The 26,601-nt window shown below is 53.3% G+C and overlaps 4 protein-coding genes across 4 annotated transcripts; 1 reads left to right on the plus strand and 3 right to left on the minus strand.

The window, feature by feature from the left end:
* Window positions 1–4,864: 4,864 nt before the first annotated feature.
* Window positions 4,865–6,444, minus strand: BDZ83DRAFT_573514 (uncharacterized protein; the record flags this gene model as incomplete). Its single annotated transcript, XM_060504623.1, has 3 exons — window positions 4,865–4,990; window positions 5,057–6,340; window positions 6,421–6,444. 3 exons carry the CDS (start codon window positions 6,442–6,444, stop codon window positions 4,865–4,867), a joined length of 1,434 nt encoding a protein of 477 aa, XP_060366974.1.
* Window positions 6,445–6,693: 249 nt separating this feature from the next.
* On the minus strand, window positions 6,694–7,761 carry BDZ83DRAFT_614343 (Metallo-dependent phosphatase-like protein). The gene has a single exon (XM_060507828.1). It carries the CDS (start codon window positions 7,657–7,659, stop codon window positions 6,862–6,864), a length of 798 nt encoding a protein of 265 aa, XP_060366975.1. The 5' UTR covers window positions 7,660–7,761; the 3' UTR covers window positions 6,694–6,861.
* Window positions 7,762–8,278: 517 nt separating this feature from the next.
* On the minus strand, window positions 8,279–14,223 carry BDZ83DRAFT_750424 (SNF2 family domain-containing protein; the record flags this gene model as incomplete). The annotated part of the gene is made up of 3 exons (XM_060513913.1): window positions 8,279–13,928; window positions 14,117–14,134; window positions 14,213–14,223. The coding sequence occupies 3 exons, from the start codon at window positions 14,221–14,223 to the stop codon at window positions 8,279–8,281; spliced, it is 5,679 nt and encodes a 1,892-aa protein (XP_060366976.1).
* A 4,593-nt stretch (window positions 14,224–18,816) lies between these two features.
* Window positions 18,817–22,531, plus strand: BDZ83DRAFT_573416 (RecF/RecN/SMC N terminal domain-containing protein; the record flags this gene model as incomplete). Its single annotated transcript, XM_060504613.1, has 3 exons — window positions 18,817–18,854; window positions 18,910–22,175; window positions 22,233–22,531. 3 exons carry the CDS (start codon window positions 18,817–18,819, stop codon window positions 22,529–22,531), a joined length of 3,603 nt encoding a protein of 1,200 aa, XP_060366977.1.
* Window positions 22,532–26,601: the final 4,070 nt, after the last annotated feature.

Below are 26,601 nucleotides of genomic sequence, written 5' to 3' on the forward strand. Positions count from 1 at the left end.
GTCTGATGTAAGGCGAGGCAGAGGTAGCGTATTCGTAGTGTCACTTGGTGTATTAGGAGTAAGCGTGGAGGCCAAAGGAAAGGTCGGTGCCGGATCCCCAGTTCTTAATATGTTGGACACATGAAGGGAGGATCCTCGCAAGGCCAGGCCAAGGAGCACTTTGGGATGTTTCCTCGTCCCCCATTCAGAATCCATAGTCTGCATCCGTACTCCGTACCCATACCTGTCGCTCGTACCCATACCTTACGTAGCCCCGATGGGGCTGGAGAAATATCAGACAAGACCGAAGCTGAAGAAGGAGGTGCGGCATTCTGGCAGAGAGTCTGGGAGACTTGGACCCTGTTGGTTGCGTGGCCCCCCAGTCCGTCCCCCGTTTCCCGGTGGGGCTCCGGGCGTGTGGGCGGGCTACATGGCGGCATGGCGCAGTCGCGGTTGTACTCGTACTTGTTTTCAGTCGCTCTTTTCCCCCTTGTACCTTATGGAATACCTAGTGAGTGTACATACGAGAATTGCACGAGAAGAACGATGTAAACCACCGAAAAGAATCCAACTCTAGCCACTGTGATTTTTAATTCACTTTGAACGTGCTTGCCTCATATGTTGTAATGTGCGGGTACAATATATCTGCCATGAACAACTTGTCTGCACCGCCAAATGTACACGTACATCTCACCTCTCAGACTTACACAGCCTCCCTCTCCGAATTGTGCATCAGGCCCAAGTCCGTCAGCAAAGACGTGCAGCAAGACTCAAAGGGGGTGATGCGTGATGTTTTACCCACCACCGAGCACATTTCACCATTGAACTCCCATTCCCTCATCCTCCCCCTCATCCCCCTTCTTGCTTCCACCAATAAGAGCTTTCCCCCCAGTAATGCCCGTTACATGCAGACCCAGGCCGGAACTCTGTGAGTGTATGTCTCTCTGTAGGTACTGTACTCTGTACAAAGGAATGGGCGCGGCCTCATCCAGAGTGCTTTAGGTGCTTTAGCTGTTGCGTAGTAAGCCCGAGACGGAGCTAGGAATTAAGGTAGCGTGTGCCATCAGCGACCTTTTCCTTATTCACTTACACCAGTGTCAAGAGAAGGTGGTGTGCGTGCGTGTCGTGTCACCTTTACTTGTCACCACCTTTCCCACTCTGCTGGATCCCGCCCATTCAACTAGTGTTATTCGTAGTAACAATATAGAAGTTGAGGGCCAACCTCACTCCACGGACTTGAGACAAGTCCCAAGCCGAAGGAGAAAACAGAATAGACAGTCGCAATGGTCGCTCGAACGTCTCAGTATCACACCTCCCAAGCCTTTGGGGAGGGAGCCCCTGACTTTGGCTCGGTCGAGCGCTGGGGGGCCTCCCTTACCTCTCACACGCTCTCTGCGCTCTTGGAACCACGTTATTCCCTCCACGGCCACGCCATCACCACGCTCAAAAGCATGGGAATGCATTGCGCGACAGAGTGAGTTGCGCAGTTGCAGCCGCAACCCGAGATCTTCTGCCCAATCGCACAAACCATCTTGTCTCGTGCTTTACGCTGCTTACTGCTTAATTGCTGCTTACTTTCTGCAAAAACTACCCTGGTCCAGGACAGACTTCCCGTCCCCTTTCGCTTTCGGCGCCGTTGTACCGCCCGAAGACGATCCGTGTGTGAGAAGTTGAAAGATGGAAATGTTTCTCTGGGGCCCCAATGACGTATCTACACTACAGGAACGTTGGAATCTGTGAGGATCCGTTTTGATGGAGAACATGCAAGGTGCACTCTCATGCTCTGTACAGATACATCCGAACTCGCCAGGTAGACTGAATACTCATGAGGTCGGTAACCAAGTCAACCTCTTGTTTTATTTCCATCTTCATCCGCTATTCGAGTGATGTAAACAACTGAATATGCAACTTGCAACTCTCTTGCCACGGCCATTTCTGACTTGGAAAACCTACAACGCGCGGGCTCCAGTATTATTCATGCGGTGTGCAGATCTCTCTGGCACCACCGTCGTCAATTGCAGATGGTTAACCTCGCAACCACCGACCGACAACAACAACAAAAACTCGGCCAGAGAATCGCATTGAAGAGCGTTAGCTTGTTGAGAAGGGCTGGCTGCCTGGCTGACTCGTGGTACCTATTGAATGACTGCGGCTGACTCTGCATCTTCTTCCTGTCGCCTCACATTCTTGTGTCACCTCACCGACTTTGGCATGTCAACCGATTTGCTTTGCAAATGCCGTTCCGACAACCGAAACTACGACACACCCAAATCAAATGGGGGTTGTCCAGCCGCCCAGCCGAGTAACTGTTGATTGTCCAAGGCTGGCTCGTACAGAAATTGGAGACTTTCGAAGACAAGTGCCCACCTCCAACTTTTCTGTTGTTGATCACTCACCCATACTGACGCACTGATTGGGTGCCGGGTGAGAGGTGAGAGAAAAAAAAGCGAGTGGCTTGCACTTCAGAGATCTACACATCCGTCTCCAGAAAGTCCAGCGCCGCCACCATAGAAAAAAGGTGTGGCTGTCCCTTCCGCCCAGCGAGACGGTTTGACTGGTCCAGAACCTCCCCCCATCTGCCGGCGGGTTCTCCAGCGTCGTTCCAAGAAAAGAAATCCCAAGCCACGGGAAAACCTGTCCCAGTTTCTAGGCTCGCCACTAGTAGAGTGAAATCCCCTTTGCCATCCCAAGGAGGGATGCCATTTGAGTATTTTGATGGAGACCTGTAGTGGACAAGAACAGTATCAAGAAACAGGAACAGGAAGTCGAGTAAACAGGTAACAAGCTCTCCACCGGACAGAAGAGCAGCTCGTCACCATGGCCATCATCAACACCCGCCCACCAAAGACCAGCATCTCCAAGAAAGCATTCTCACTGGACGACACTGGGTAGCAGATCGCTGACAAAGCCCACCCAACTGTACAACTATCCAAGGCAGTGAATGTACGGGTACAAGCCTGCTGAGCCGAATAGACCGCAGTATTCCCGTCAAAAAAGGGGTCTCTACAGGGGGTACCCAACCCAAGATCGCCTCCCGTTGCTATTTTTGAACTCTAGAGTCTGCGCAGTACGCGTCTGCTCATGTCACTCTCTTCTTCTCTTTTTTGCTCAGCCTCAAACCTCCCTCTTCGGGACCTGACGACATGGTGGTTTAAGCGATAGCTTGACCAAGACATGCTTATTTTTTTTCTTCTCTGCCTCTGCCTCTTTCCGCCATGCCGATCACTTACGTCTCTGTTCAGTCGGGAGAAAAAAAAAGCTAGACTATTCGTTACCTCGTACAGGGTACATTGTTAGTTTTATTCACACCTGTCCACGTGATGCTGTGCTGCCGTCTTAGAACCTCTGTGAAACATCGCCAACATCGTCAAAATCACCTGGAGAGTTGTTCGGGCGGGGGCAGTCAAGAGAGCAGATCAAAGCAAACTCCGAGACACAAACGTTTTGACATCTGTCAATCCGATCCCGGGGGCAAGGATGGCGAAAAGCCACGTCTGCCTTGCTCGGTAGCTCTATCCGAACAACTGTCTTCTCTAGCTGGTTAGACAGGTCCAGGCGCTGGGTCGAGAAACTTGCGCACAAGCCGTTCGTTTCCTTTCGCCGCCGCGCGGACTCTGTGTTCGTCACATCCTCTCTTGTCTCTTCTCCCCCCAAGAACCCCAAGACCACCTCAAACCCAATGCCTAGACGAACCAAGCATTTTGCCATGCCCGCGATATGCGTGGCCGCGTCAAGCACATCCTCTTAGTCTACCTACCTACCTAAGGTACGCTGAGGTCGCCCACGACATCGGAACGTCTCCACTAGGCTTAGAATCTCTAGGTCACTCCATGCTTGCGTACCAAGACTCCCAAGACCGAGCTTCTTCGTCATTAGGGATTTACTAAGGTAGATGCCAAATGTCGCCTCCCGGTCCAGAACATCGTGAACACTGAACCCCATCCGAGGACCGAGGGATAGGGGCATGACCGCGACGACACCACGTCCAATCGCTTATGCCCCACGCTCTCGGCCTCTCCCTTTTCCTCTGAGCCTCACAAGGCGAAGACGAAGACGCAACTTATGAAAATGTCACACTATCGAAGTTTGGAGGTAACCCCCCCCCCCCGGTCATAAGGGAATCCGGCACCTTGGCGCTCGACCGGGCACCATGCGCCCACATCCCTGCGCTCCAATTTGTAACGAGCCGCAAGGCAAAAAGGCATGAGTTCAGAACCTTATGTTGGTTAGCCTGGTGAGCTAGAATTCATCAAGAGAGCACAAAAATCGTACGGCCCATTCCGAAGGGCGTACGTAACCTTGCCCTGCCACCAGTCTTCATCAAAATCATTCATGGTTCGTTCGCCGGGGGGCCGGGCTCGGAGCCTGTCAAGGCACGGGAACGACGATATTAGGTACGGTAAGGGATGGTGGGGGAGGAACCGTCACCCGAAAAAAAAGAAAAAAAGGACTCGACTGTCAACCTAAGCCACGCCGAGCGCAACAACTCACGCCGGCCGCAGCCACACACGAGCGAAATGTCGTTCGTCTTTTGCCCATTTCTTGGACGAGTTCGCCCAATGCCGTCAATGCCATTGTCAAGACTTCACTCTCCCCCTCCCGCCACGCGTGTCCAACCCGGAAAAGGGCGCAGCCGCAGTTCATGCAACGCTCAAGTCGTGCTCAATGCTCAGAATCTTCTTTTTGAGTCCATCTCTGAATCTCTCTAATCTTGCTTACTCAGTGACCACACAGGCCATCCTTCCGTGCTCTCATCAGTTTGTTTGTTCATCGTGCCTTTGCGCTAACCAACACTTCTCCCCCGTCGCGGTGTCTGCTCAATGTGCTCTGACCTTACCCCATGTTCCGGCTCTAGTGGACTTACGAATGCTTCCTTTCCCCTCATTTATTCAGGGTCCGGCGCGAACCCGGACTCGGAACCGGCCTGCGCCGCCTCCATGTCCTTGAGCGCCTTTTGGCCCTCTTCCGTTGTGGCATCGATAATCTGCTCCTCCAGGCTCAAGATGCCGGCCTGTATATCATAATGATGTTAGTGAACCGGCTCATCATACATCTGCACAGGAGAAGGAATACCCACGTCTCCGAGCTTGCCGACAATGTCTTCGGCCTCTTCAACCTTCATCTTGCCCAACACCTTGTTGACCTCATCCAGGCTCCCGCTCTCCAGAGCCTTCTGGAAGTCGGCGCTGAACGTCTCAAAAATGTCCCGGCCCTCCTTCACGGCGGGGTCCTCGCTGTCTTTGGGCGGGATCGTAATCTTGATCTCCGTGCCGGGCTCCACCGCGTGCAGCTGGATCTGCTCCACGCCCTCGGGCTCACTGGCGCGCTCCTTGACAATCTCCCGCGCCCGGTTTCTGATCTTGCCGTACGTATCCTGCACGTCCTTGAAGAACACCTCTTGCGCCTGGTGACCCTTTGTCGTGATGCGCTTGAAGAACATGCCCACGCCGTCCTTGCCCAGCGCTCTGCAGTACTGCAGCAGCAGCGCCTGATGGACGCACTGCCGGCAGAAGTCGTCCTTACTCTCGAGAGCGGCGTCGAAGGCGAGGACCAGGAGGCCGTCCGTCTCCCGCTCCGTCAAGATCTGCGGGTTCTTTGACAGGTACTGGGCGCTGGACGTGTAGTCGTCGGCCTTGATCTGCGCAAACTTCTTGGCGGCGGGCGACGCTTCAATCTCCTCGTCGTCGTCGTACGATTGGGTCGGCTTGGCTGGAAGGGACTGCGTCATGTCAAAGTTGGGGTTCAGGAGCTCCGGCTTGCGCTGCTCCTCCTTCTTATCCGTGTCCTTGGACTTGTTGACGTGCGAGCTGTCAAAGCCCGTGTGAATGCCCTCGCTCGTGATCTTGCGTCCCTCCTCCTTCTCCAGCTCCGCCAGCTTGGCAAACAGCTCCTTTTGCAGATTCTGCACCTTGGTCAGGTGCCCCTCGACGCCCTCGAGCATGGCTTTGTAACGGTTCTCGGGCTTCTTCTCGTCCAGCTCTTTGTTGACCTGGTCCAGGAGCACGGCCATCATCTTGGAGAAGCTAGGCAGCGGCTCCGAGTCGGCGTGAATTCCCTCGGGGCGTGGGGGCGGCTGGTCATCTTCGGGCTTGCCGGCGGATTCCATGACGGCCTGGAAGGCGACCTCGCCAGGGTTTCGGGTTTCGGCCTCGGAGGCATGGGACTTGAGGGCGTCCAGGAGGTTGGAGATGCGCTTCATCAGGCCATCGTTGATGATACGCTCGTACTTGAGCGTCTCGATCTGATGCTTACGCTGCAGTCGCTCCTGGTGGATTTGGTTCTGCTTTGCACGGATGAATGAGCGCTTATCGACGTTGGGGTGGACCTCGACATCCGAGTCGTCGCTGAGCTCCAGCGCGTCCTGTCGTATTTACATGTTAGCTACAGAGGTCGGCGTCATAACAACCATGGTCGGGAGCTATTGGGTGATGTGAAACGCACCCATTTGCTGTAGTCGACGGGCATCTTGGCGAATGGTTCAGCAATACGATGCAGATGATTGATTGCCTCCAGTTGATGTGGGCATCAGCTGTTGACTTTGAAGCGATGTTGTTGAGTGGAATGTTCTGGATTTTGCTTGACAATGCTCGTTGGTTGGCAGGAGCTTGGTGCAGAGCCAGTACGGTGCCACAGTGCATCACAGGTGCGGGGCACTACCCCGCCGCCGCATTGTTATCCCGATAGCTGAGCTCAGCTATGAGATCAGCAGTGAGGCATCTTAACTCCCGCTTCCACTCCTTATTTGAACGGTGTAACACAACTTGCTCACAGACACACAGCAAATAGGTTCGCCTGATGACAAGCTGCCATCTATCAGACAGCCATCATGAAATGGCAACCTCTCTCTTCAAATGGTATGAGGCTGAAATTCACCACTTGCTCCTAGCAAGATAACACCTTTGTAGGATCAAAGCCCTCCTTCGCAACTCTCCCAGTCCCAACATATCCCCTCTGGTTGCTCATAATCCTGACACCCTTCACCCCCGTATCTGTCGAAAAGTGTGTATGCCCAAACACCCAACAAATCATCCGAACAGAATCCCCTACTTCCTCCAACACATCCGTCGCAAAAGCAGAAGACCAAGGGCCCCCCTCAAACCTAGGCTCCGACGTCCCCTCTCGCGAAGGCGCATGGTGAGTAGTCACAATAACCTCTCTCCCACGCGCCACCGCTTCCCTCGCCTCTCTCTTCAACCAACCCGAGTCCTCTTTGTGAGCCGCGCAGTGTGCTTCAAGACTCCATCCCTCAATATGCTGAAAATCCTTGACCTTTCTCACGACCGCAGCCCCCGCCTCCTCCGGGACATTGGTCCATAGAGTGCATCCCAGGATGCTCACATTGGAACCGGGGATATCAAATCCGCGGCAGTGGAGTACATGTAACCTCCCTTCCAACGACGGCTCTGCTTCAAGCCTTGCCGCCTCTGCAAGCGTCCCGTCGTACGTGAGACCATGAAACTCGTGATTGCCAAGTACCAGTAAAACGCCCTTGTACCGATCCGTCTGACGCTGGATGAACCCAAGATAAATGTCGTAGTCGGATAGACTACCGACATCGCCAGAGAAGAGGAGATAGGGTGCTGTGACGGGAAAGTCAAAGGTCGAGTAGTCTCTGCTGGCTTCGAGATGCAGATCCGAGAGGAATTGCACAAGGCCTGACGAGGCCTCGTCCATGGCCATGAATCCGGCGGCTTGTTCTTCTGGGCGAGACCGTATAAGTGAGGGAGATCTTGCAGTACTGATTTTGATCTGTCTTGCTTCTTGGCCACATCTAGACTGTTGATGTGAAGGCCAGAGTAAGGGAACCTATCAAAAACCTCTCAAAACACGGTTGCGGGTGTACTGTGTATTATCTAATCAAATCGTCTTCATTGTCAAGCCACAGGGAATCAATGTTGACGTTGCTTGTTGCAGCGTATAGACCATCTCAGATAACAAGAAATGTCAAAGGCAGTCACAGTCACACATCAGGAGCGTCAGTCACTACTCGTGAGACAAGGTCAGATGCAGTGAAATGTTATATCATGAATGATCAAAATAGTTTGAATGCTCAGCTGTTTTCTTTCAACCCCACGTGCGTCGTATGAGTCGTAAAAATTGCTAGTGTCATATAGTACAGGTGTTTCCACGCACACGTTTCGTTATGAGTACACTGCTGCGTGAGAGGTCTCAAGCCTCCCTATCGAAAAGGCATCCAACTCGCTCTTATCTAAACCAGATGCCAGGCTAAACTCCATACAAAGACCCTTGACGGCCTCTCTCCACCCTCCTGCTGATACGACCGTGGTCGGGGGTATTATTACTGCATGGTCTTCAAGAAACCATCCAGATCGAAACTCTCCTCATACTGGCGATTATCCCATAGGTCGCCCAAATCATCAAGCCAAGCCTTCTTGCCGGGTTGCTTGCCCGTGACGACATCTCCCGTTTCGATGTCCACCATGTCTTCCTCTCTACCCTCCATTGAGTTTTGCGGCTTGTCTGATATGAGACTGGGTCCTGTGTCCCCAAGGTTGAAGAGATCCAGAATTTGATCTGTATCCATCGTAGCCAGGCCCGCGTTCTGTTGATTGACCACAGTTGAAGCGACATCGATCTTGAAGCGTTGCAAGCTCAGGATCTTCTCTTCCAAAGTGCCTCTGGTCACCAGTCGGTATACGTTGACGACCTTCTTCTGACCGATACGATGAGCTCTGTCCATGGCCTGCATATCCTTCTGCGGGTTCCAGTCATGTTCAACGAAAATGACCGTGTCGGCACCCGTCAGATTGAGTCCCAAACCTCCGACACTGGTGGTCAGGAGCAAGACGTCGTACGATGGGTCGCTGTTGAACTTGTTGACAATATCCTGACGCTTGTTGGCCTCGACTCCACCATCTAGACGAAGGTGGGTGACGCCTGGCAGCATGGTCTTGAGCACCGTGTTCTGGACCATGTCCAGCATCTCCTTCATCTGGCAGAAGATGAGGGCGCGATGAGGCTTGATTGGCTGATACAGGGGGTCATTCGACTCGGCTTCTTCCACACCAATGCCGCAATCGACAAGTAGGTCTCGCAAAGCGGTCAACTTGGGTGCATGAACCGGATCCTCGAGACTAGTGCCTTGCTTATTAAGGATGCGTTGGGTCTCTTCGTACATGCCGTGTCCAGGCTTCATGACCATGGCTGGAGAGTTGCAGAGCTTTCGCATGTACTGCAGGGCCTGGAAGATGTGTGACTTGGCGTCCTTGTCCTCACGGCCGGCCTCTTCTTGCAGCTTCTTGCCTTGCTTTCTGGTGAAGTCATCAAACAGCTTCTTCTGAAGGTCACTCAAGTCGCAGTAGTAGTTCTGCAAAATCTTGGGGGGGAGGTCATCCAAAACCTCCTCCTTGAGGCGTCGCAGAAGGAATGGCAGGACCTGCTTGTGGAGAGCCTCGATAGCCAGAGCACCCGCTTCTTGCTCTTTGGAAGATGCCTTGCTGAAGCGACTTGCGGCGATGGGCTTGGCAAACCGGTCCAAGAAGACCTTCTCAGCACCAAGGAAGCCAGGCATCAAGAAGTCGAACAAGGACCAGAGCTCCAACACGTTGTTTTGAATAGGGGTTCCGGTTAGAATCAGTCGATGGTTGCTGGCCAATTTCTTGACAGAAATCGTAATCTTGGCCTTTGGATTCTTGATCAAGTGTCCCTCGTCCAAGATGACGTAATTCCAGTTGTACTTTGCAAGGACATCGGCGTCGTTTCGGCAGACATCGTAGCTGGTAACGACGATATCAGTCTTGTCCAGGTTGTCCTTCATGCTCTTTCTCTCGGCTGGCGGGCCAACGTAGGCAGTGACGCTCAGGAAGGGTGCGTAAGTCTTGATCTCCTGCTGCCAGTGGCCGGATAACGTAGGAGGGCAGACGACCAGAGATGGGAGACGGCGAACATCGGGTGCGCCTGTCTTTGCGTACTCTTCGGCGCGCTGATGATGGTCGCTGGCAACCATGCAGATGGTTTGCAAGGTCTTTCCGAGACCCATGTCGTCGCAGAGAATGCCGTGCAAATGGTACTTGTTGAGGAAGTGAAGCCAATTGACACCATCTTGCTGGTATGAACGAAGTTCTGCCTTGATAGCGACGGGAATCGGGAATGATTCCACTTTCTTGGGGTCCAGCAGCTGGGAAATGAATGTTCGTTCGCGGTCTCTGCCCTTCAGTAACTCTTCAGACAGTCCAGGAGGGTCTGGGATGCCTGCCTCCAGTGGCACGAGTTTGACCAAGGTTGCGAAAGAGGTTGTCGCAATTAGACGAATTTCGTTATCTGAATCGCTCATGCGGCCCAGAACGGGAACAATGAGGAAGATAACGTAAGGAAGAATGGCATCGCCCATCACGGCAATCAAGTGGTAAATGGCTTCGATCGCACCTTGACGGAAGTTGAGGTCGATAGGGTTGCTGATGGATGGCAAGACGTTCTCGACAAGGGCTGTCATACCCTCGACTGTGATGACGCTACAAATAGTAGCCATGCATTTCGCTGCCATATAGCGGAAGACAGAAAGCTCAGAGTGCAGGGCTTTAGTGACCAAAGGAACCTTCTCCATGATGAATGGATGCATGGCCTTGTCAAGAGTGGGCATGAGTGTCCGAATAAGGGACAAGGCATCGACGATTTCTTGGCCAAATGTATCCTCGGGGTTCTTAGCCTCAGCCGGCAATGCGCCAGAGAAAGCCTTGACAAGAGGATCCTCCATGAATACCCTGATAGTAGGCACAGCCGTGAGCAGCTCGGCGCCGTAGGTCTTGGAGAGGATTTCCAGCGCCTCCTTGGCGCCACGACGGGTGATGCGCGCAGCCTTGACTTCTTTTGCCCACTTGGCAGCGTCCGCATGATCGACTCGATCTTCTTCTTTCTGCATTGAAAGCACGCAATCTGTCTTGCTTGCGTGGACAGGGAACTCTGGAGTCTCGGCAACTTCCACGCAAGAGAATTTGATCAGGTTGGAAACAACCTTGTCGGCCGGTCCGCGACGACCCATCTCGTTGAACACTTGCACAAGTCTTGCAATGGTCGCCGATGCCCGGCTCTGAAGCACTTGATTGTCTTCCGTCTTGATGCTGTCCATGATGCCCTTGATCAGCGGGCTGGGCTTCTTGGGCAGGGCCTTGATCGCAACCAATGCGCACGCGGCGCCTGCTTTGATGCGGACGTCTCGTGAGTCCTTAGCGGCTTTCGCGTCGGTAATCGCCGACACGGCAACTTCTCTGGCCTCGCTCAGCATCTGGCTGGCAACAAGACGCTGTCCTGGAGACATGGCCTTCTTGAGCTTGTCGAAATCCTCTCCGACAACCTTGTCTGCAACGGCAATGGAGAAGGCACCTGGGCCAGCTTGCTCGTCACCCTGAACAAGAACAGCCAGTGTCGGGAGCCGTCCACTCGACACTTTGCCGTGATCGCGGAACATGTTGAGAAGTTGTTGACACTGAGATCGCACCCGGTGCATGAAGCTGACTAGGTCGCCGTAGTGAGCAGGACGTTCAGTCTCAATAATCTTCTGAAGAGGCGCCGCATATCTTTGGGCTCCTTCGGCAGGGCCGTTGGTAGCGTACTCGTCAATGATCATGCATGCTGAGAGCTGTGTGGACGAAGCCCGGTCTGAGATACCGGCGAGAAGTAGCTGGTCATACTCGGCGAGGTTGGCAACCGGAATGAAAGACATGATCAGGCCCATGGCTTTGGCAGCTGAGACTCTTGATCGAATCAGAGTATCCATGCCAACGAGGTCCACATCTCCCTGGATCATGTGCCCGTCAACGTCATGAGTATGAGAGGTGACTGGAACGTCATCCGTCTTAGCAGATTTGCGACGACGCTTGTTTGCTCTTTCGGGCCCGTCGGGGGATGAGGCCTTCCGGGCGGGCGTGACGGCGACAGGGGCATACGTGCCGCCTGATGGCTTTTGGAATAGGTGGGCGGGCATGGGTAAGGGATGCCGGGACACACCAATAGGGTGTAGCGTAAGTCTCATCAGAGGCTCTACGTGAGCAGCGAACTCGTCGGCAAGAATCTCGGGCGTCTGTGCAAGTGAGCGAACCAAGGCTGTCCAAACGTCCAAAGACATTGCCAGTGTTTCCCTGTCCCTTTCAACCAAGACGTTCTGGAAGATGAGTCGTAAAATTCTTCCATTGAGCCAGCCTCGAGAGTTCTCAGCTCCCAGATTTGCGAACGTCATTAAAGCCTTCAGCACAGCTAAGCGAACCGAAGTAATGGTGTGTCGAAGGAAGGGGTACAGGCGCGGCACTAGCAAGGTGAACGAACGCTCCTCGTCTTGTGCCGCGGACGTCTCCATGGCCTGCAGGACTTCCGGATAACTGCAGAGTGTCGCGAGTAAATCCATGATCTTACCAGTGCTGGCACTGAGATCGTCACCGAGGTCGGCCAAACTGCCCCACATGATGTTGATGAGGCTATCAATAGACCCAGGTCGTAATGTGACGAACTCCTTGGTCATGGGGAGCAGCGTCGCGGCGCTCACTGCTCTGACGTCGTCGTCATGTTCCTCCAGACCCTTCATGACTAGGCGAACAACGCCATCGATCATCTCACTGTCCTCCAGCAGCAGGTCCTTCCTAACCGCAACGACGTACCTCAGTCCGACCATGCCACCGTGGCAAACAGACCACTGAAGCATATCGAGCTGGAGATCATCTTGCATGACCATTTGGTAGAGAATCTTGTAGATGCCGTGAACAGATTCTGCCGGGATATGGCGAAGGACCGATCCGAGGGATTGACCGATAGTTTCGCGGATCGGCGCGACCGAGGTATCGGAACTGTAATCGGTAAATCTGTCCAGCATTAGGACGCAGCAGAGCCGGCAGGCCAGATCGTCCAACCAAGTCTGATTCAAGCGGTCATTTTCAGCCCGTGACTTTGAACGAACCCTGCCAGCTCCGCCTCCGTGAACACGAATCACCTCCCGAATGCCCATCGCAGCTCCATGGCGAGTCTCCCAGGAAGGGTCAAAAAGATCGACCTTGAGGAAATCGCACAGTCTGTCGTAAGGCCACTCAGCACCCTCCATGGTCTCATCAACCTCGATTTCAGACTTGATCGGTATCACTTGTCCCTTGAATTCGCTGACAACCTTTGATTCCTCATCGACGTCTGCCGGTCTGTCCAAGTTGAAGTAGTCGTTGACCTTTCCGTTCTTCTGCTTCGCGTCGGCGTCTGCGGCTGGTGTTTCGTCGAAGCCTTCGGACCCTGCTGTGGTTGTCCTTCTCATGGTCAAATCTCCAAACCCTCCTTTCCCCTGGGCAGCCTTCTGCAACTCTCTCTTGCGCTTCCTCTTGAGAACATTGAGTTGCCTAGAGCTCAAGCCAGCTTCCTCTGCCGGCTGGTTTTGGCCGTGGGAGGTGGTGCTCTCCTTGTTGCCATTGTGGCCGTTTGCTGACTCTTGTGGAGTAAGAGGGCTGGGTTCCTTTTCAACAAGGACAGGCATCTCGGCGTCCTCGAAAACCCTGCCTAATAGGCCGAGTCGTCCATTGAGGGTCTTCTTTTGGTGTGCCAACCGCGCGGGGGGGTCCAATGATGCCAGAGCATACTCGATATTGCCACCTCTCAGAAGTTGGCGACCGAATTTGATGATGTGCTCTACGTTGAGCGACCCCAATTTGAGGAGCTCGCTGGAAGAGAAAGAAGTAACGTCCTTTTCCTCCTCCTTTTTCACGTGGCCATTCTCTTCTGGCTCATCCTTCTTGACCGGCGCAAAGTCCTCATCCTCGTTGGGGTCGTATAGGGGTGCATTCTCGGTGATCTTGCCTATGGCCTTGGCTGCTGTAGAGCGTGTCTCCCAGTCCTTATGCCGAAGATAAGGCACTACTCTGGAAAGAAGATTGAAAAGCTCATCGGGATGCTGCTTTTGCCAGTCGGCAAGTTGGTTGACAGCGGTGTCACGAATCAGACGGGTGCTGCCCGTTTCGAGAATCCTACCCGAAGCAGTTAGTAAGCGAGTGGCGACACGATGATACACAGTCTTGTGTCGGACTGAATATCAAGCTCGCTCAACACGGGCATCATAAAAGTTGCATCGAAAGCTAAGCCGAAGCCAGGAGAGGCAGACAACAGGGGCTCTGATGTGCTGCTATGATGAGGAGTGCCATGTGGTTAGACTCACGTGACCAATCTGTCAAGTCTATTGAAGCAAGGTTAGTGCTAGTTCAGAGTTGATCGGATCTGCCTGATCGCAAGGGTTGCCAGGAATGAACCATACCTCGACGCCATTTTGAATTAAGATGTATTTGATGAGAATTTCATCATCAGACTGAACTTCTGTGAGAGATGTTAACTATGGGTTCAAAAAGGGACGATGTAAGTCCAGGAGCTGCTGGGTGAAGGAAAGATGACAAGATACATGGTTGGAGATAGATACATGGATGCCACCTTCCCGTGCCCAAACAGAGATGATGCAGTCTGGGGTAGAGACTGAATCATGGCGGCTGGTGGAGTAACACGTTGGATGAGGTGATCTCGATAGTGAAGGGAAGTGCAGGTAGATGCGATACAGGACGTGCCGAACCGAAACACCCAATGGCATGTTGGAATTGGGAGAAATGGTGCAAGGTTTGGGGTGGATATGAGCATAACGGGGAAATGAAGGAAACGCGGACTGGGCGAAGCCAATACGTACCGAAATTGAGAAAGCGGGTAACGGCGATGGGGCCGGATGCAAATCGCGATCCTGTCCACTGCGGATCAAGCCGAGTCTTAATCAAAGGATGCGACTACCATGCATGCATCAAAAGGAGGACGATGCAGGTAGAATCGCCGCGTTGATTCGGAGCTTGCTGCAGGTTGTGGGAATAAAAGACGGAATGCGAGAAAGCAACGTGAACACGTAAAATCTCGATGCAAGGTGTGATGTGTAGGCGCGTCGTGGATAGTTGGGGTGTGGTACCGAGTGGTCGCAAAAGCTGCTGTTGCAAGAAATAAGCGTCAAGTCGTGAGAGGAAAGAAAAAGGCGCCTATTAAAAGGTGAGGTGAGGCTCGAAACAATGGGAGGGATGACGCCTTAAAGTGGGAAGGAAGAGGCGCGCATATGTACATATGGGCAACACCACCTCAATAATAAGGTAAGATTTGGATTGAGGGAAAGGCAAACGCAGTGCCAGCCAGGTGCGAGGCGGGAATGCAGTGCAGTAAGGTGCGTGGAAGGCGCGCGTGGTTGTGGATGTGGATGGGGATGGTGCCTGCCTGAGGTACCAGATCCAGATCCAACCTAATGGGACGGGCGGGAAGGTACGGAGGGGATACACTTACTGCTGCTGGGAGGAGCTGCGGCGAGGCTTTTGGGTGAGGCTTTTGGTGGTTTGGGTGCCTTGGGGTGCTGCTGATGCCTGTGGTGCTGACCAGCCTGTGAGGAATGAACCAATGAGATGCGAGGGTTAATGGGGTCGCGTCAAAAGGGCAGCACCTCGACGTCGCTCTGGAAGGGAAATTTTGGGGTGGAGGGGCCCGGACAGTCTTAAAGGTATGCCTGCAGTACTTTTATAATTACCCGTGGGCCCGTGAGAGAAAAAAAAATGGAAGGAAAGCCAGCCGTTCCTTCACGCAGCGACGGCGTCTCGCTTAATCTCCTTAGCGTCATCTAGTCACCTAGTGTCCCTGGTCCACCGCGCCCACCTCCACTCCCCAGCAAACAATAAACCCTGTCTGCCACTCTGCATCCTGTCGTTGTCGTCGTCTTCTCCGGCCGCCTTTTTCCATCTCATCGTCCCTTTTCGTCCACTTCTCCCTTTCGATATCCCGTCTCTGTTATCACCCTGGCCAGTAGTGCTAGCCTCGCGAATCATCATCATCTCACTTCGCGACCATGTCCATTCCATCATGACCCCCCGATAATTTCACCAGACTGAAATGATAGCCGTGTCATCGATGCACTGCGGCTTTAGCAATCCAATATATGTACTTCAACGCCACGAGCCCAGCGACGCCATTTCTCTCAGGCGCATCTCTGAATGGGGAAGATGGGGGAACAAAAAAACTTTACTCGACCTCGTCATTGAAGACTCACCCACCCTGAAGAGTGCAACCGCAAGGAGACAGGAACAGTCTCGCTGACCACACCACACCATACACATACATACATCTGGCGTCGCGAACCCTCGGAACTCTTCCAACTTTTGAGTTTCTCTCCGTCTCTGACAGACTGGCATTCATCCCCACGCGCAAAGTTCCGCTCGGCACTTTTCAGAACGGCGTCTCATCGTCTGCAATGGCATCATCAAATTACAGTGAAAGCCAGTGAACACCTATGCGCACAGGCTTCAGGGTTCGCAAGCGCCATTCAATTTCTTCTCCCTTGCGTGAGATTGTGATGTCTTGTTTCTTTCCAAGACTTGCAAGAATTGACGGCAAATCTTTAGCGGTTTCTCTTGGATACCTGCCACCACCGTTGCCCCTTGCCACCAACTGACTGGGCGTGGCTTTTTCCCAAACCGAAACACCAAATTGCCATGTTGCCGTGGTACGGGCTGCTCTTCAGCAACACGCCAAACTCTGGTCATCCATCGCATCTGATTAAACCCACTAGACAGATCGGTTTAAGGCTTCCAAGCTGGCCCTGCAATGAGCAGGCCGGGCTGCCCCTTGGAGCTTAGGCCGGACCTGCGCTACACACAGACAGGACGACCTCTTGTTCCTCTCGCCCTATCAGCAGCACTGGGCATCAAGCAACCTTTCACGACCTTGCGCCGCCAGGAAATCCGATGACTAGGCTTGTTGCGGCAACGAATCACTGGATGACTGTCTGCTCAGTTCTTTGGATGGATCGATGACATGAGGGAAGAAATCGTCCATAGATAGATGGCGATGGGGGCAGGCGTATTGCGAATGCAGCAGACCAACAAAAGCGCGAGGATCATCACAGGCATGCTTGGTGCAGCTGCGGCCAGTTTAGGCCGATGCCTCGAATGGGAAACAAGCTGCTTCGGCTGCCACAAGACGTGGGGTAAGCTTGGGAATCTCAGCGTCGCCCTCCCAGGGTCCCGAGATTCTGGCGTTCCAACGGCACGCTGCTCTGATTCGTCTCCGCCACCAGTCCGTCCTTTTGATCTTTGAAGGGCTGGCTGAGCTGACTGTGATCGCAACCACTTACACAGCACATGCCCTGCTATCGAAAACAAAGCGTTACGGACATTTGGATTGCGATGGCCTCATGTCATCTCAGTAGTGCTCCGCTCGTCCCGTCCGTCCCCGGCCGTTCCAGGGCGAGCTGCTGGAGTGACTGTCTTACCCGCCTCGGTCTTTTCGACTACCCTGGCTCTTGGCTTCGCTGCCATTTCCAGGTTTTTTATACCCCTGACGACTGCCTGAGCAAGCCAAAACGCAGCCATCAATGGATGCGACTCTAATCATCGTCTTCCTGGCTTTCCATCTGCTGGCTTGCAAACCCATTCTCTCTTCTCTTCTTCCTCTGAATTTCGTACAGCACTAGCGAATCGCCTTGGTTCCTGCTCTCCCGCCGACACCTTAATATCCAGCAACGTGGCTGTCCGGTCAAAAGCTGGAGGGAGTACGTGTACTCTGTGTCGTCCGTATGGTCAGTGCGCATAGCTTCCCGGTGAGTTGACTGGGGTGCATATTGGACGGACCCAGCTCTATCCATGTTGAAGCTCAAACTACTTGCTGATCGCCCGGTGTCATGAATGCTGCTCAAGCCTCATGCAGACCAATAATCGAGTCTCCCGGTCGCTGCACACTAGGAAAACTTTTGCCCCGGCCTCCTTTAGACACAGAGTCACAGACAGCTTTGCATACGCTCAGGCACACAGATGCAGGCCCTGCGAATAGTTGAAGGTCTGCGCGGAAGAGTCGGAACGGTCGAGGGATGTGAAAGAAGAAAGGCCCAAGGAAAAAACGGGCTGACGTCTGATGCCTCCACATTTGACGCTTGACAGGTGCTGTCTCGAAGGGAATGTGCCTGTCCAGGCTAGTGTGCCCGTCTATGACGAACTTCTGGTATTGTCGGAGATTCGCATATAGTTCTTCTGCGATCACGGATACAGATGCTTTGCTGCGGAAGAAGTCTCCGAGCGCAAATGGCGAGACCGAGTCGGACTGCTAGTTTTCAAAGTATATCAAGCAATGGATGGATCTTGCAGAGATCCAACCACATAGCGGCGAGTTTCACTGTACCTGAGTAGATAGTGTTTGGACAGGCTGAACGGCCGCTGCTGTATCGGAAGCTCAGCCAATTCCTTCAATAAGCTTATAAAAACAACAGACGGATGACATTCCTTGAGTCATGGGCATCGGAAGAGTGAAGCTTTCTTTGGCTGTTCATCCCGCGAAGATAACCACCAAAGATGAAAAATTTCGCTGTAGACTGGAAGAGAGCCCACAGCCAACGTTTTACGCCCAGGTCAGGTGCTTCTGGGATGATTGAAGAGTGTGTCGGCAAGATTAATCCATACTCGGCATGCCAAAGAGTTTCATCTTTGTGCAAAATATTGACTGTGCAGTTCAGGATGAGGGTGGTGAATGGTTTAAGTGGAAGTCGCGTACAGTGTAAAGGTCGTGTAACAGCTGTCGCACACTGTACCTCAGACTGTGCGATCCTGCCTTCTCGACCCTTTCGTCCTCAGGCATGCACCGCCTACCAAATGAGCGACGGCACCCCAAGTTTGACGCGCCTTGACCTGCCACGCTTGAGGGCCTCGCGATTCCTGGACGCGTCGTCTATCCCCACCACCAACAATCGACGGTTACGACTTCTCAATATACCGATGAAAATACTCCGCGACTCGCAGCGAACTCCATCAGCGACTTCACCCGCGTAAAATAGCCGCCCTTGAGGCCGCGACTCTCACCGTCACTATGTACATTAAACAGTGCATCATCCAAGGCTTCAAGAGGTGTGCCCCCTTGCGACAAGATAGTAGAGAGTGACACCCCGCTGACTTGTGACAGCTACAAGGAACAGACCGTCATCGAACCCTTCTCCCCCGGTACGAATGTCATTGTCGGTCGCAATGGATCCGGCAAGAGTAACTTCTTCGCGGCGATGCGCTTCGTCCTGAGTGACGCCTACACTCAGATGACCCGCGAAGAGCGCCAGGCTCTATTGCATGAAGGATCAGGATCGGCTGTCATGTCCGCCTATGTCGAGATCATCTTCGACAACAGCGACGAGCGCTTCCCTACAGGAGGAAAGGAGGTCATTCTGCGTCGCACCATCGGAACGAAAAAGGACGAATACTCGGTCGATCGCAAAGTCGTCACCAAGAACGATGTTGTCAATCTGCTCGAGGCTGCCGGCTTCTCCAGGTCAAATCCCTACTACATTGTGCCTCAGGGTCGCGTTACGGCCCTGACCAACATGAAGGAATCGGACCGACTCACCCTTCTGAAGGAGGTTGCCGGTACTCAGGTCTACGAAGCGCGCCGAACCGAGTCGCTTAAGATCATGAACGAGACAAACAACAAGAGAGAAAAGATTGACGAACTTCTCGGTTACATCAAGGAGCGTCTCGCTGAATTGGAAGAGGAAAAGGAGGAGCTCCGTGGTTTCCAGGACAAGGATCGCGAACGCAGATGCCTCGAGTACGCCTTGTATTATCAAGAGCAGCAGCAAATCCAGGAACAGCTTGAGCGCATCGAAAACATTCGACAGAACGGCTTGGACAACACCGACTCGATACGAACTGAGCTCAAGGATGCCGAAAAGACCTTGACCAAGTTGGAGTCTGAGATCCACAAGCTGACCAAGGAGATGGATCTGCTCAAGGTCGAGCGCCGGCAGCTCGAAGAGGACCGCCGCGAAACAGCAAAGTCGAAAGCGAAGGCCGAGCTCAAGGTCAAGACCTTGTCAGATGGTCAGTCTGCGGCTGTGCAAGCCCAGCAACAACATGAGGCCGATCTCGCGGCGACCATTGAAGAGCTCCAGACGAAGAAGCAGGAGCTGAACAATGTCGTCCCAGAGTATACCAGACGGAGGAGCCAAGAGGTCGAGAAGAAGCAGCAGCTGGACACGGCCGAAGCCACACGCAACCGTCTATTCACCAAGCAAAGTCGTGGCTCCCAGTTTAAGAACAAGGCTGAGCGCGACAAGTACTTGAGGGCAGAAATCGAGGATTTGCATTCGAGACTCATGAGTCACAAGGCCAACAAGATGGACGCTGATGAGGATGTCACTGGAACCGAGAACTCCATCAAGCAGCTCGAGATTGATGTCGCCAGCTTGAGAGAAAAGTTGCAAAGCTCAAGCGGAATTCGGAACGAGCTTTTCGAGGAAGCCAGCAGGGCAAGGGAAACGTTGGACAAACTCGACGACGAGAAGAAGTTGCTCTGCCGTGAGGAAGAAAAGCTCGACACCATCTTGCGAGATGCTCGCCAGGAGAGAGACAGGGCCGAGCGTGAGCTTAGCTCCATGATGGATGGCGACACTGCCCGTGGTCTTGCCACGATTAGGCGCCTGAAGCATGAGCAAGACATTCCCGGCGCCTACGGCACTATGGCGGAGCTCCTCGAGGTCAGCGACACTTACCGCCTTCCTGTCGAGCAAATCGCTGGTAACAGCATGTTCCACTACATCGTCGACAACGATCAAACGGCCACATTCCTCACTAACCACCTCCGGTCTAACTACGGAGGTAGGTTGACCTTCATGCCTCTGAACCGCCTCCATCCGAGAAACATCAACATGCCGAGATCTCAGGATGGAATCGTGCCGCTTCTGAGCAAGATTCGCTACGATCCTATGTACGAGAAGGCCTTCCAGCAAGTTTTCGGCAAAGTCGTCGTGTGCCCCAACCTGAGCATAGGAGGCCAGTACGCAAGGAGTCACGGTGTTGATGCCATTACACTGGATGGTGATACCACAAACAAGAGGGGTGCGATGACTGGTGGTTACATTGACCCCAGGCGATCTAGACTTGAAGGCGTTCAGGCTGTCAACAAGTGGAGAGACGAGTATGAGCGGCTCCTGCAGCAGTCTGATCGGATTAGAAACCAGATCGAACAGAAGGAGCAAGAGATCACTCGTGCCATGGGTGAAGTTCAGAAGGCTGAGCAGAAGCTTCGTCAGTTGGAAAGCGGCTTCGAACCTCTGAGGCACGAACTCGCCAACAAGAACGGGCAGCTCGAGCACGAGAAGCGACGTCTCAACGATGCCATGAGGCATCGCGATGCCGTTGAGCGAGACATGAAGATCTTCACTGAGAGTCTTGCCGCAAACGAGTCCGAACTCGCGTCAGACTTCAAAAAGTCGCTCAGTAATGCTGAGGAGAGGCAGCTTGTCGAGCTAGACGCGCAAGTGCAACGCCTTCAAAAGGAGTGGAACGATACCAGCAAGAAGCGGAGAGAAGCGGAAAGCCGGAAACAGATCCTCGAGACAGACATCAATCAGAATCTTCAGCTGCGTCTGGATCAGCTCAACAGTCAGGCCTTCGAGAACAACACTTCCTCCGGCGAATCTGGCAGCCTTAAGGAGGCGCAAAGGGAACTCAAGAAGCTTCAACGAGAGACCGCCGCCATCGAAGCCAAGATGCAGGAGATTGAGGAGAAACTCGAGGAGCAGGGTGGCAAGCTCGACCGTCGCGAAGCCAAGAAGGCAGAGCAGGAAGAGATCCGCAGCACCGTTGCCGCAAGAGAAGCCAAGCAGCGCAGCTCGATCGAGAAAAGCATGTCCAAGAAGGCCGTTTACACGGCGCAGGCTGCGGATGCCGCTAAGGCGATCAGAGACTTGGGAGTTTTGCCCGAGGAGGCCTTTGACAAGTACGAGAGGATGGATCCCAGGCAAATCGACTCACGGTTGAAGAAGGTCCGCAATGCCCTCAAGAAGTTCCAGCACGTCAACAAGAAGGCGTTTGAGCAGTACAACAGCTTCACCCAGCAACAGGACCAGCTCCTGAAGCGAAGAAAAGAACTGGATGCTTCGCAGGAGTCTATCGAGGAGCTCGTTGCCCATCTCGATCAGCGCAAGGACGAGGCCATTGAGCGTACCTTCAAACAAGTGTCCAAGGAGTTCGCCACCATCTTTGAGAAGCTTGTCCCGGCTGGACATGGTCGTCTAGTCATCCAGCGCCGAACCGATCGCCGCGTCGACCCTGAGGAGTCTGATGAGGAGCAGAACCGTAGCGTTGAGAACTACACCGGTGTCGGTATCAGTGTGTCCTTCAACTCAAAGACTTTGGACGAGCAGCAGAGGATCCAGCAACTCAGTGGTGGTCAAAAGAGTAAGTCAGGCCCTATTCCTAATGTGATCGTACCAGTCTTGCTAACAACTTGCCCAGGTTTGTGTGCATTGTGTCTCATCTTTGCCCTTCAGCAGACGGAGAGCAGTCCCATGGTCATCTTTGACGAGGTCGACGCCAACCTCGACGCCCAGTACCGTACCGCCGTCGCCAGCCTCTTGGAGTCCATCTCCCAAGAGGCCGGAACGCAGTTCATCTGCACCACCTTCCGACCCGAGATTGTTCACGTCGCCGACAAGTGCTACGGTGTGACTTTCCACAGCAAGACGAGTTCCATTGACTGTGTACCTACCGAAGAGGCGCTGAGCTTCGTCGAGGGTGTCGCGGCAGGAAAGTAAATGTGAAGAGAGGTTGATTGGTGTGTGTTCTGTGGGAACCATGTTCATGATTTTCATTATGGGGGTGGCTTGAGGATCGGGGCTCCCCTCGTCATCGTCCATCGACGAGAGGGGGGAAGTCTCTTGGCAATGGCGTTGCGGCGACTTGTGGCGGTTGATTGTTTGATATCACGGGGGGGCTTTGCCTTGTCTGTAAGTAAGTTCTGGTGGAAATGAGCTTAGGGGTTTTTACTTTTGGCACCATTCATAGCTTCTATTACGAAAACCATCAATCACAATTGTTCATTCTCGTCATGGAGAGAGGGAGAAACTTGCCTCTTGCATTGTTAAGTGTGGCATTGCCCTTTTGGTAATGTGTAATCCACCTCTTGCCACGACGACGACGACGACGAAGATGGCCTCCTTCATCTTCATGAAAGATCAACATCATCACCATGAAAGTCTTGGCCATTTCGCGTCCCTCACTACGCGGCCCGGTGAACAACTCATCCCCTCCCCATATCTTTATCGCTAACGAATAAGCAGAGCAGATTCACCATATCCATACACTGGTTGGTACGTTGTCAACAAGCACGTCTGCGCCTCCGTCCCTCGCATGCGGCTTGGTGGTAGATCTCCCGGAACCTTGCTTTACGTTACGACTCTGCATTCTCTGCTCAAAGGCCGCAGGGCTGTTGGATAACGCCTCATTGGTCAACCGTTCCCACGTCACCATCTGTGGCTGGAGCAACTTTCGGGAAGAAAAGGAAGATTCTATCGAAGGAGAGGGGCGGGGGAGGGGGAAGGAGGGGCAAGGCATCGGAGACGATTGGTTTCTTTCCCCCCTCGCCCTTTTGCCAAGAAAAGCAGGCCACCGCCCTTTTCTCTAGACTACGGCCTGCTCCGGGGGATCTACAGGTCCTGCATATGAACCATACCTTGAGGCTTTTAGCCGAGGGCGAAGTTGATTGGTGACTTGCTACTGGTTCAGTAGTAGTCTTGGCTCTCGTGAGTTCCTACTCAGCCTTGCCAGGACAGGACGATTCTATCCGTACGGACCGTACCCGCCGGCCGTCGTGCCGCCATTACCAAACTTGGAGGAGTGCTATTCTTGTACAGAGAATGCCTGTGGGATGGTATCTGATCTGCGTGTGTGAAGAGAAGGTGTATCATTCAATGGATGATCTTCGACTGGGATATTTTCTGCAGAGTTGTATGGGACATGTTATCCGTGTTCAGCGTTCACCTCATGTTGCGACCCGCCCTTCTCTTCGGCACTTGCAAGTTTTGGAACTTGGTTCTCCCCCATCGTCGTTTCTATAAAAAAAACGCACCCAGTTACGCGGGGGGTTGGGGTTTGGGTGGGAGGATGGGACTTTGGGGGGCTGGTTTGACATTTGGCGTGGCGGGGAGTTTTGATAGGTGCCCGACGGTGACATTTCCTGGGGGAGACCGGCAACGGCGAGGCAGACAAAACAAAGCCACCCGGAGGAAAGATCCGAGCCCATCACGAAGGAAACCAAAAATCCGGGGATCATCAATCTTCCCCAATCAAGACAGAAGGGGAACTCAGAGCTGGGTTGAGAATAGAACAGATATCTAGCCGTACGGGTAAGGTAGGGGGAGACGGGAATTTGACCATTGTTTTACAAGCCAAGAAATGGCATGTTGCTTGAAACTTCTTGGCTGTCGAGTGTAACTACCACGATAGGAAGACGACAAACACGGGGAAAAGGTGGCCAGCAATGCTTCAAGAGACTTCTTGGCGAGGGGTCTTTGTCTTTAGTGATCTTGACAAGAAATCTGGTACCCGGCTTGGGATTGGACAACCAAGACTTCATCAATGCCCGAGAGAGGTGACAGGAAGAGAGGACGACATGCGGGAAAAGAAACGCCAATGCCGATCTGGCCCCCAGCCTCAACGGAGCCAAGACCGATATTCGTGAGCATCGAAAAAAGCTTCAATGCCGGCAAATCGTCTTGGGACTTTCTTGGGTGGTCTGGGGTGGGAAAAAAGGCTTGAGGACCTCTTGGAAACTCTTGGGTGCTCTTGGCGGGTTTGTAAAGGTCCGCTAGGTGTTTTGGATGGGGAGGAACCTGTTGGTCGAGAGCAACTTTTTGCGTGTTTTTTTAGAAAAAAGATGCGATGAGACGAAAAATTGGGAAAGAGAGTTCAGACGTCTCTCTCCCCCCTTCCCGCCCGACGGGATTGATGGGCGATCACTCTTCCCTTCTACGGAGGGATACTCCGTACGGGACAGGCAAACCCCAAGCGGTCGGGCGTGCCAAGCATGCAAAAGTGAGTGCAGGCATGAATTCTACAAGCGCCACAGGCCACAGGCTTACAGATTCTTCTCTCTCGAGGAACGTGTGTCGTCTCTATGTCGTTTGAGGTGGTTGCAGAAAGACCGTTAGGAGGTCCCCCCTTTCCCCCTTCCGTACGAGCATCACATTTCTGTAGTGCAGTTTGTCTGCGTGTGTCTTACCTTAGTCAATCACGTTGTTGATCTGGTGCCGCAGCGGTAGGTATTACTATGTATAACTTCTGTGCTCATCCAACCACGAACCAAAACTGGTAAAACGGACCCTGCAGGGCTTTTGTGTACGGCTGTATGGCCAAAGAGACACGAGCCATGTTTCCAAAACGGCGAAAGTTGATACGTGCCGCAAGTCATTACGGCACTTGGATGACCAAATCTGTGACTTGGCAAAGTCTTGCGCTGAATCAGTTGCAGTCCTGCCAAGACAATCTCGAGGGACGTCCTGACGAGTGACAACCAAAGGAAACAGGAAATCGAGGCTGGCCTGCAGGAGCATGGGGATCACATCGAACATCGCATAACCCCAAAAAAATCACCGAGTTACACCGATTGAACCATCAACCACCCCCATGGGGACGGCCAATTGACCGGTGGCTTTCTTGGTTCACAACCTGGAAAGCGACTCCATTCTTGGGGCCTGCCCTTGGGGTATCCTCTTTGCTGTTTGGAGAAAATACAGGGCATGGTTTTCTCTTTGGTAACAGGCGTGACAGGTAAGTGGTCGGCCATTGGGGGCCGTGTTCAGAATGGGATACGGCCGATCACTACCGGCCTCGCCCACTACCAAGCTCATGGGAACCCACCAAAGGGTTGGCCTTGGTTGGTCGAATTCAAGGAACTTTGAGAGAACCAAGAACCTGCTGGAAGCCTGGCGTGCCTGGAAACCCGGCTCGGAGATGGCCTTGTCGTTGTCGGTGCTCCAAACAAATGGGACCGGAGTTGAGAAATACTGGGGAAGGACGATGGGGAAGCAGAGAGATGGAGGAGAAACTGGAGCCTCGCGAACGGTAGCGTGCCCTCGTGAGTCGTGAAAGCCTCGTCCATGGTGCGCGCCCGCGCGGAGATGTGCGTGTGGGCAAATCACAATCTCTCCGAAATAATGAGGCGGTCAAGATCCGCGGGCTCTTCTTGTTTGACAGCGGGTATTTCTGCGCTGCGGCATGGCCAGCCCGGTGCTCAATTCGCGCCGACCGCCGTCCGGGTATAGCACGAACGTCGTCATTCGCGCAAACCACATCGAATCGACCACGCCGGTGCGGTCCCGAGGTACGGAGATGGGGACGATGGGGCAGGCGGGTTTGCCCTTATTTTCTTTGTATTAATCTTTTTTGTTCATAAAAGACAAGGAGATATATCCCGATTCAAGGCTTGTCATTGGCCAGGACAACCCGGGAAAGCCTGGAATGCCAGGAATGGATACCGAGGACACGAAGAGAGTGAGAGTGAGATATCCATCGGCGCGATTAGCCCCATATCCACAAGGAGCCACTAGCCTCTAGTGTTAATACGCAGTAAGGAACCGAGGAGGATTCGAGGAATGAGATGGAGTTCCCATTGTTGCACTAAAACGATTCGGCCCATGACCAATTTTAGGGAAGGGGGCCTCTTCCTCGGACGGGTGCCACTCGACGACGACGAGGACGACGACGACTACGACAACGACGGGACGTCACAGAGGGACCCCTGGATTGTCCTCCATCACACTCCGACTTGAACTGGGTAATTGATGGGAACCTGTTTGACGACGCGCCGTTTCTGGGAATCCCCACG

Source organism: Colletotrichum acutatum (genome assembly GCF_030867785.1).
Source record: "Colletotrichum acutatum strain CBS 112980 chromosome Unknown BDZ83scaffold_28, whole genome shotgun sequence".
NCBI classification, from domain to species: Eukaryota; Fungi; Ascomycota; class Sordariomycetes; order Glomerellales; family Glomerellaceae; genus Colletotrichum; species Colletotrichum acutatum.

Bases quoted from the DNA above. Each gene is read 5' to 3' on its own strand.
- BDZ83DRAFT_614343 (XM_060507828.1), bottom strand. From the start codon at position 7,659: ATGGCCATGGACGAGGCCTCGTCAGGCCTTGTGCAATTCCTCTCGGAT.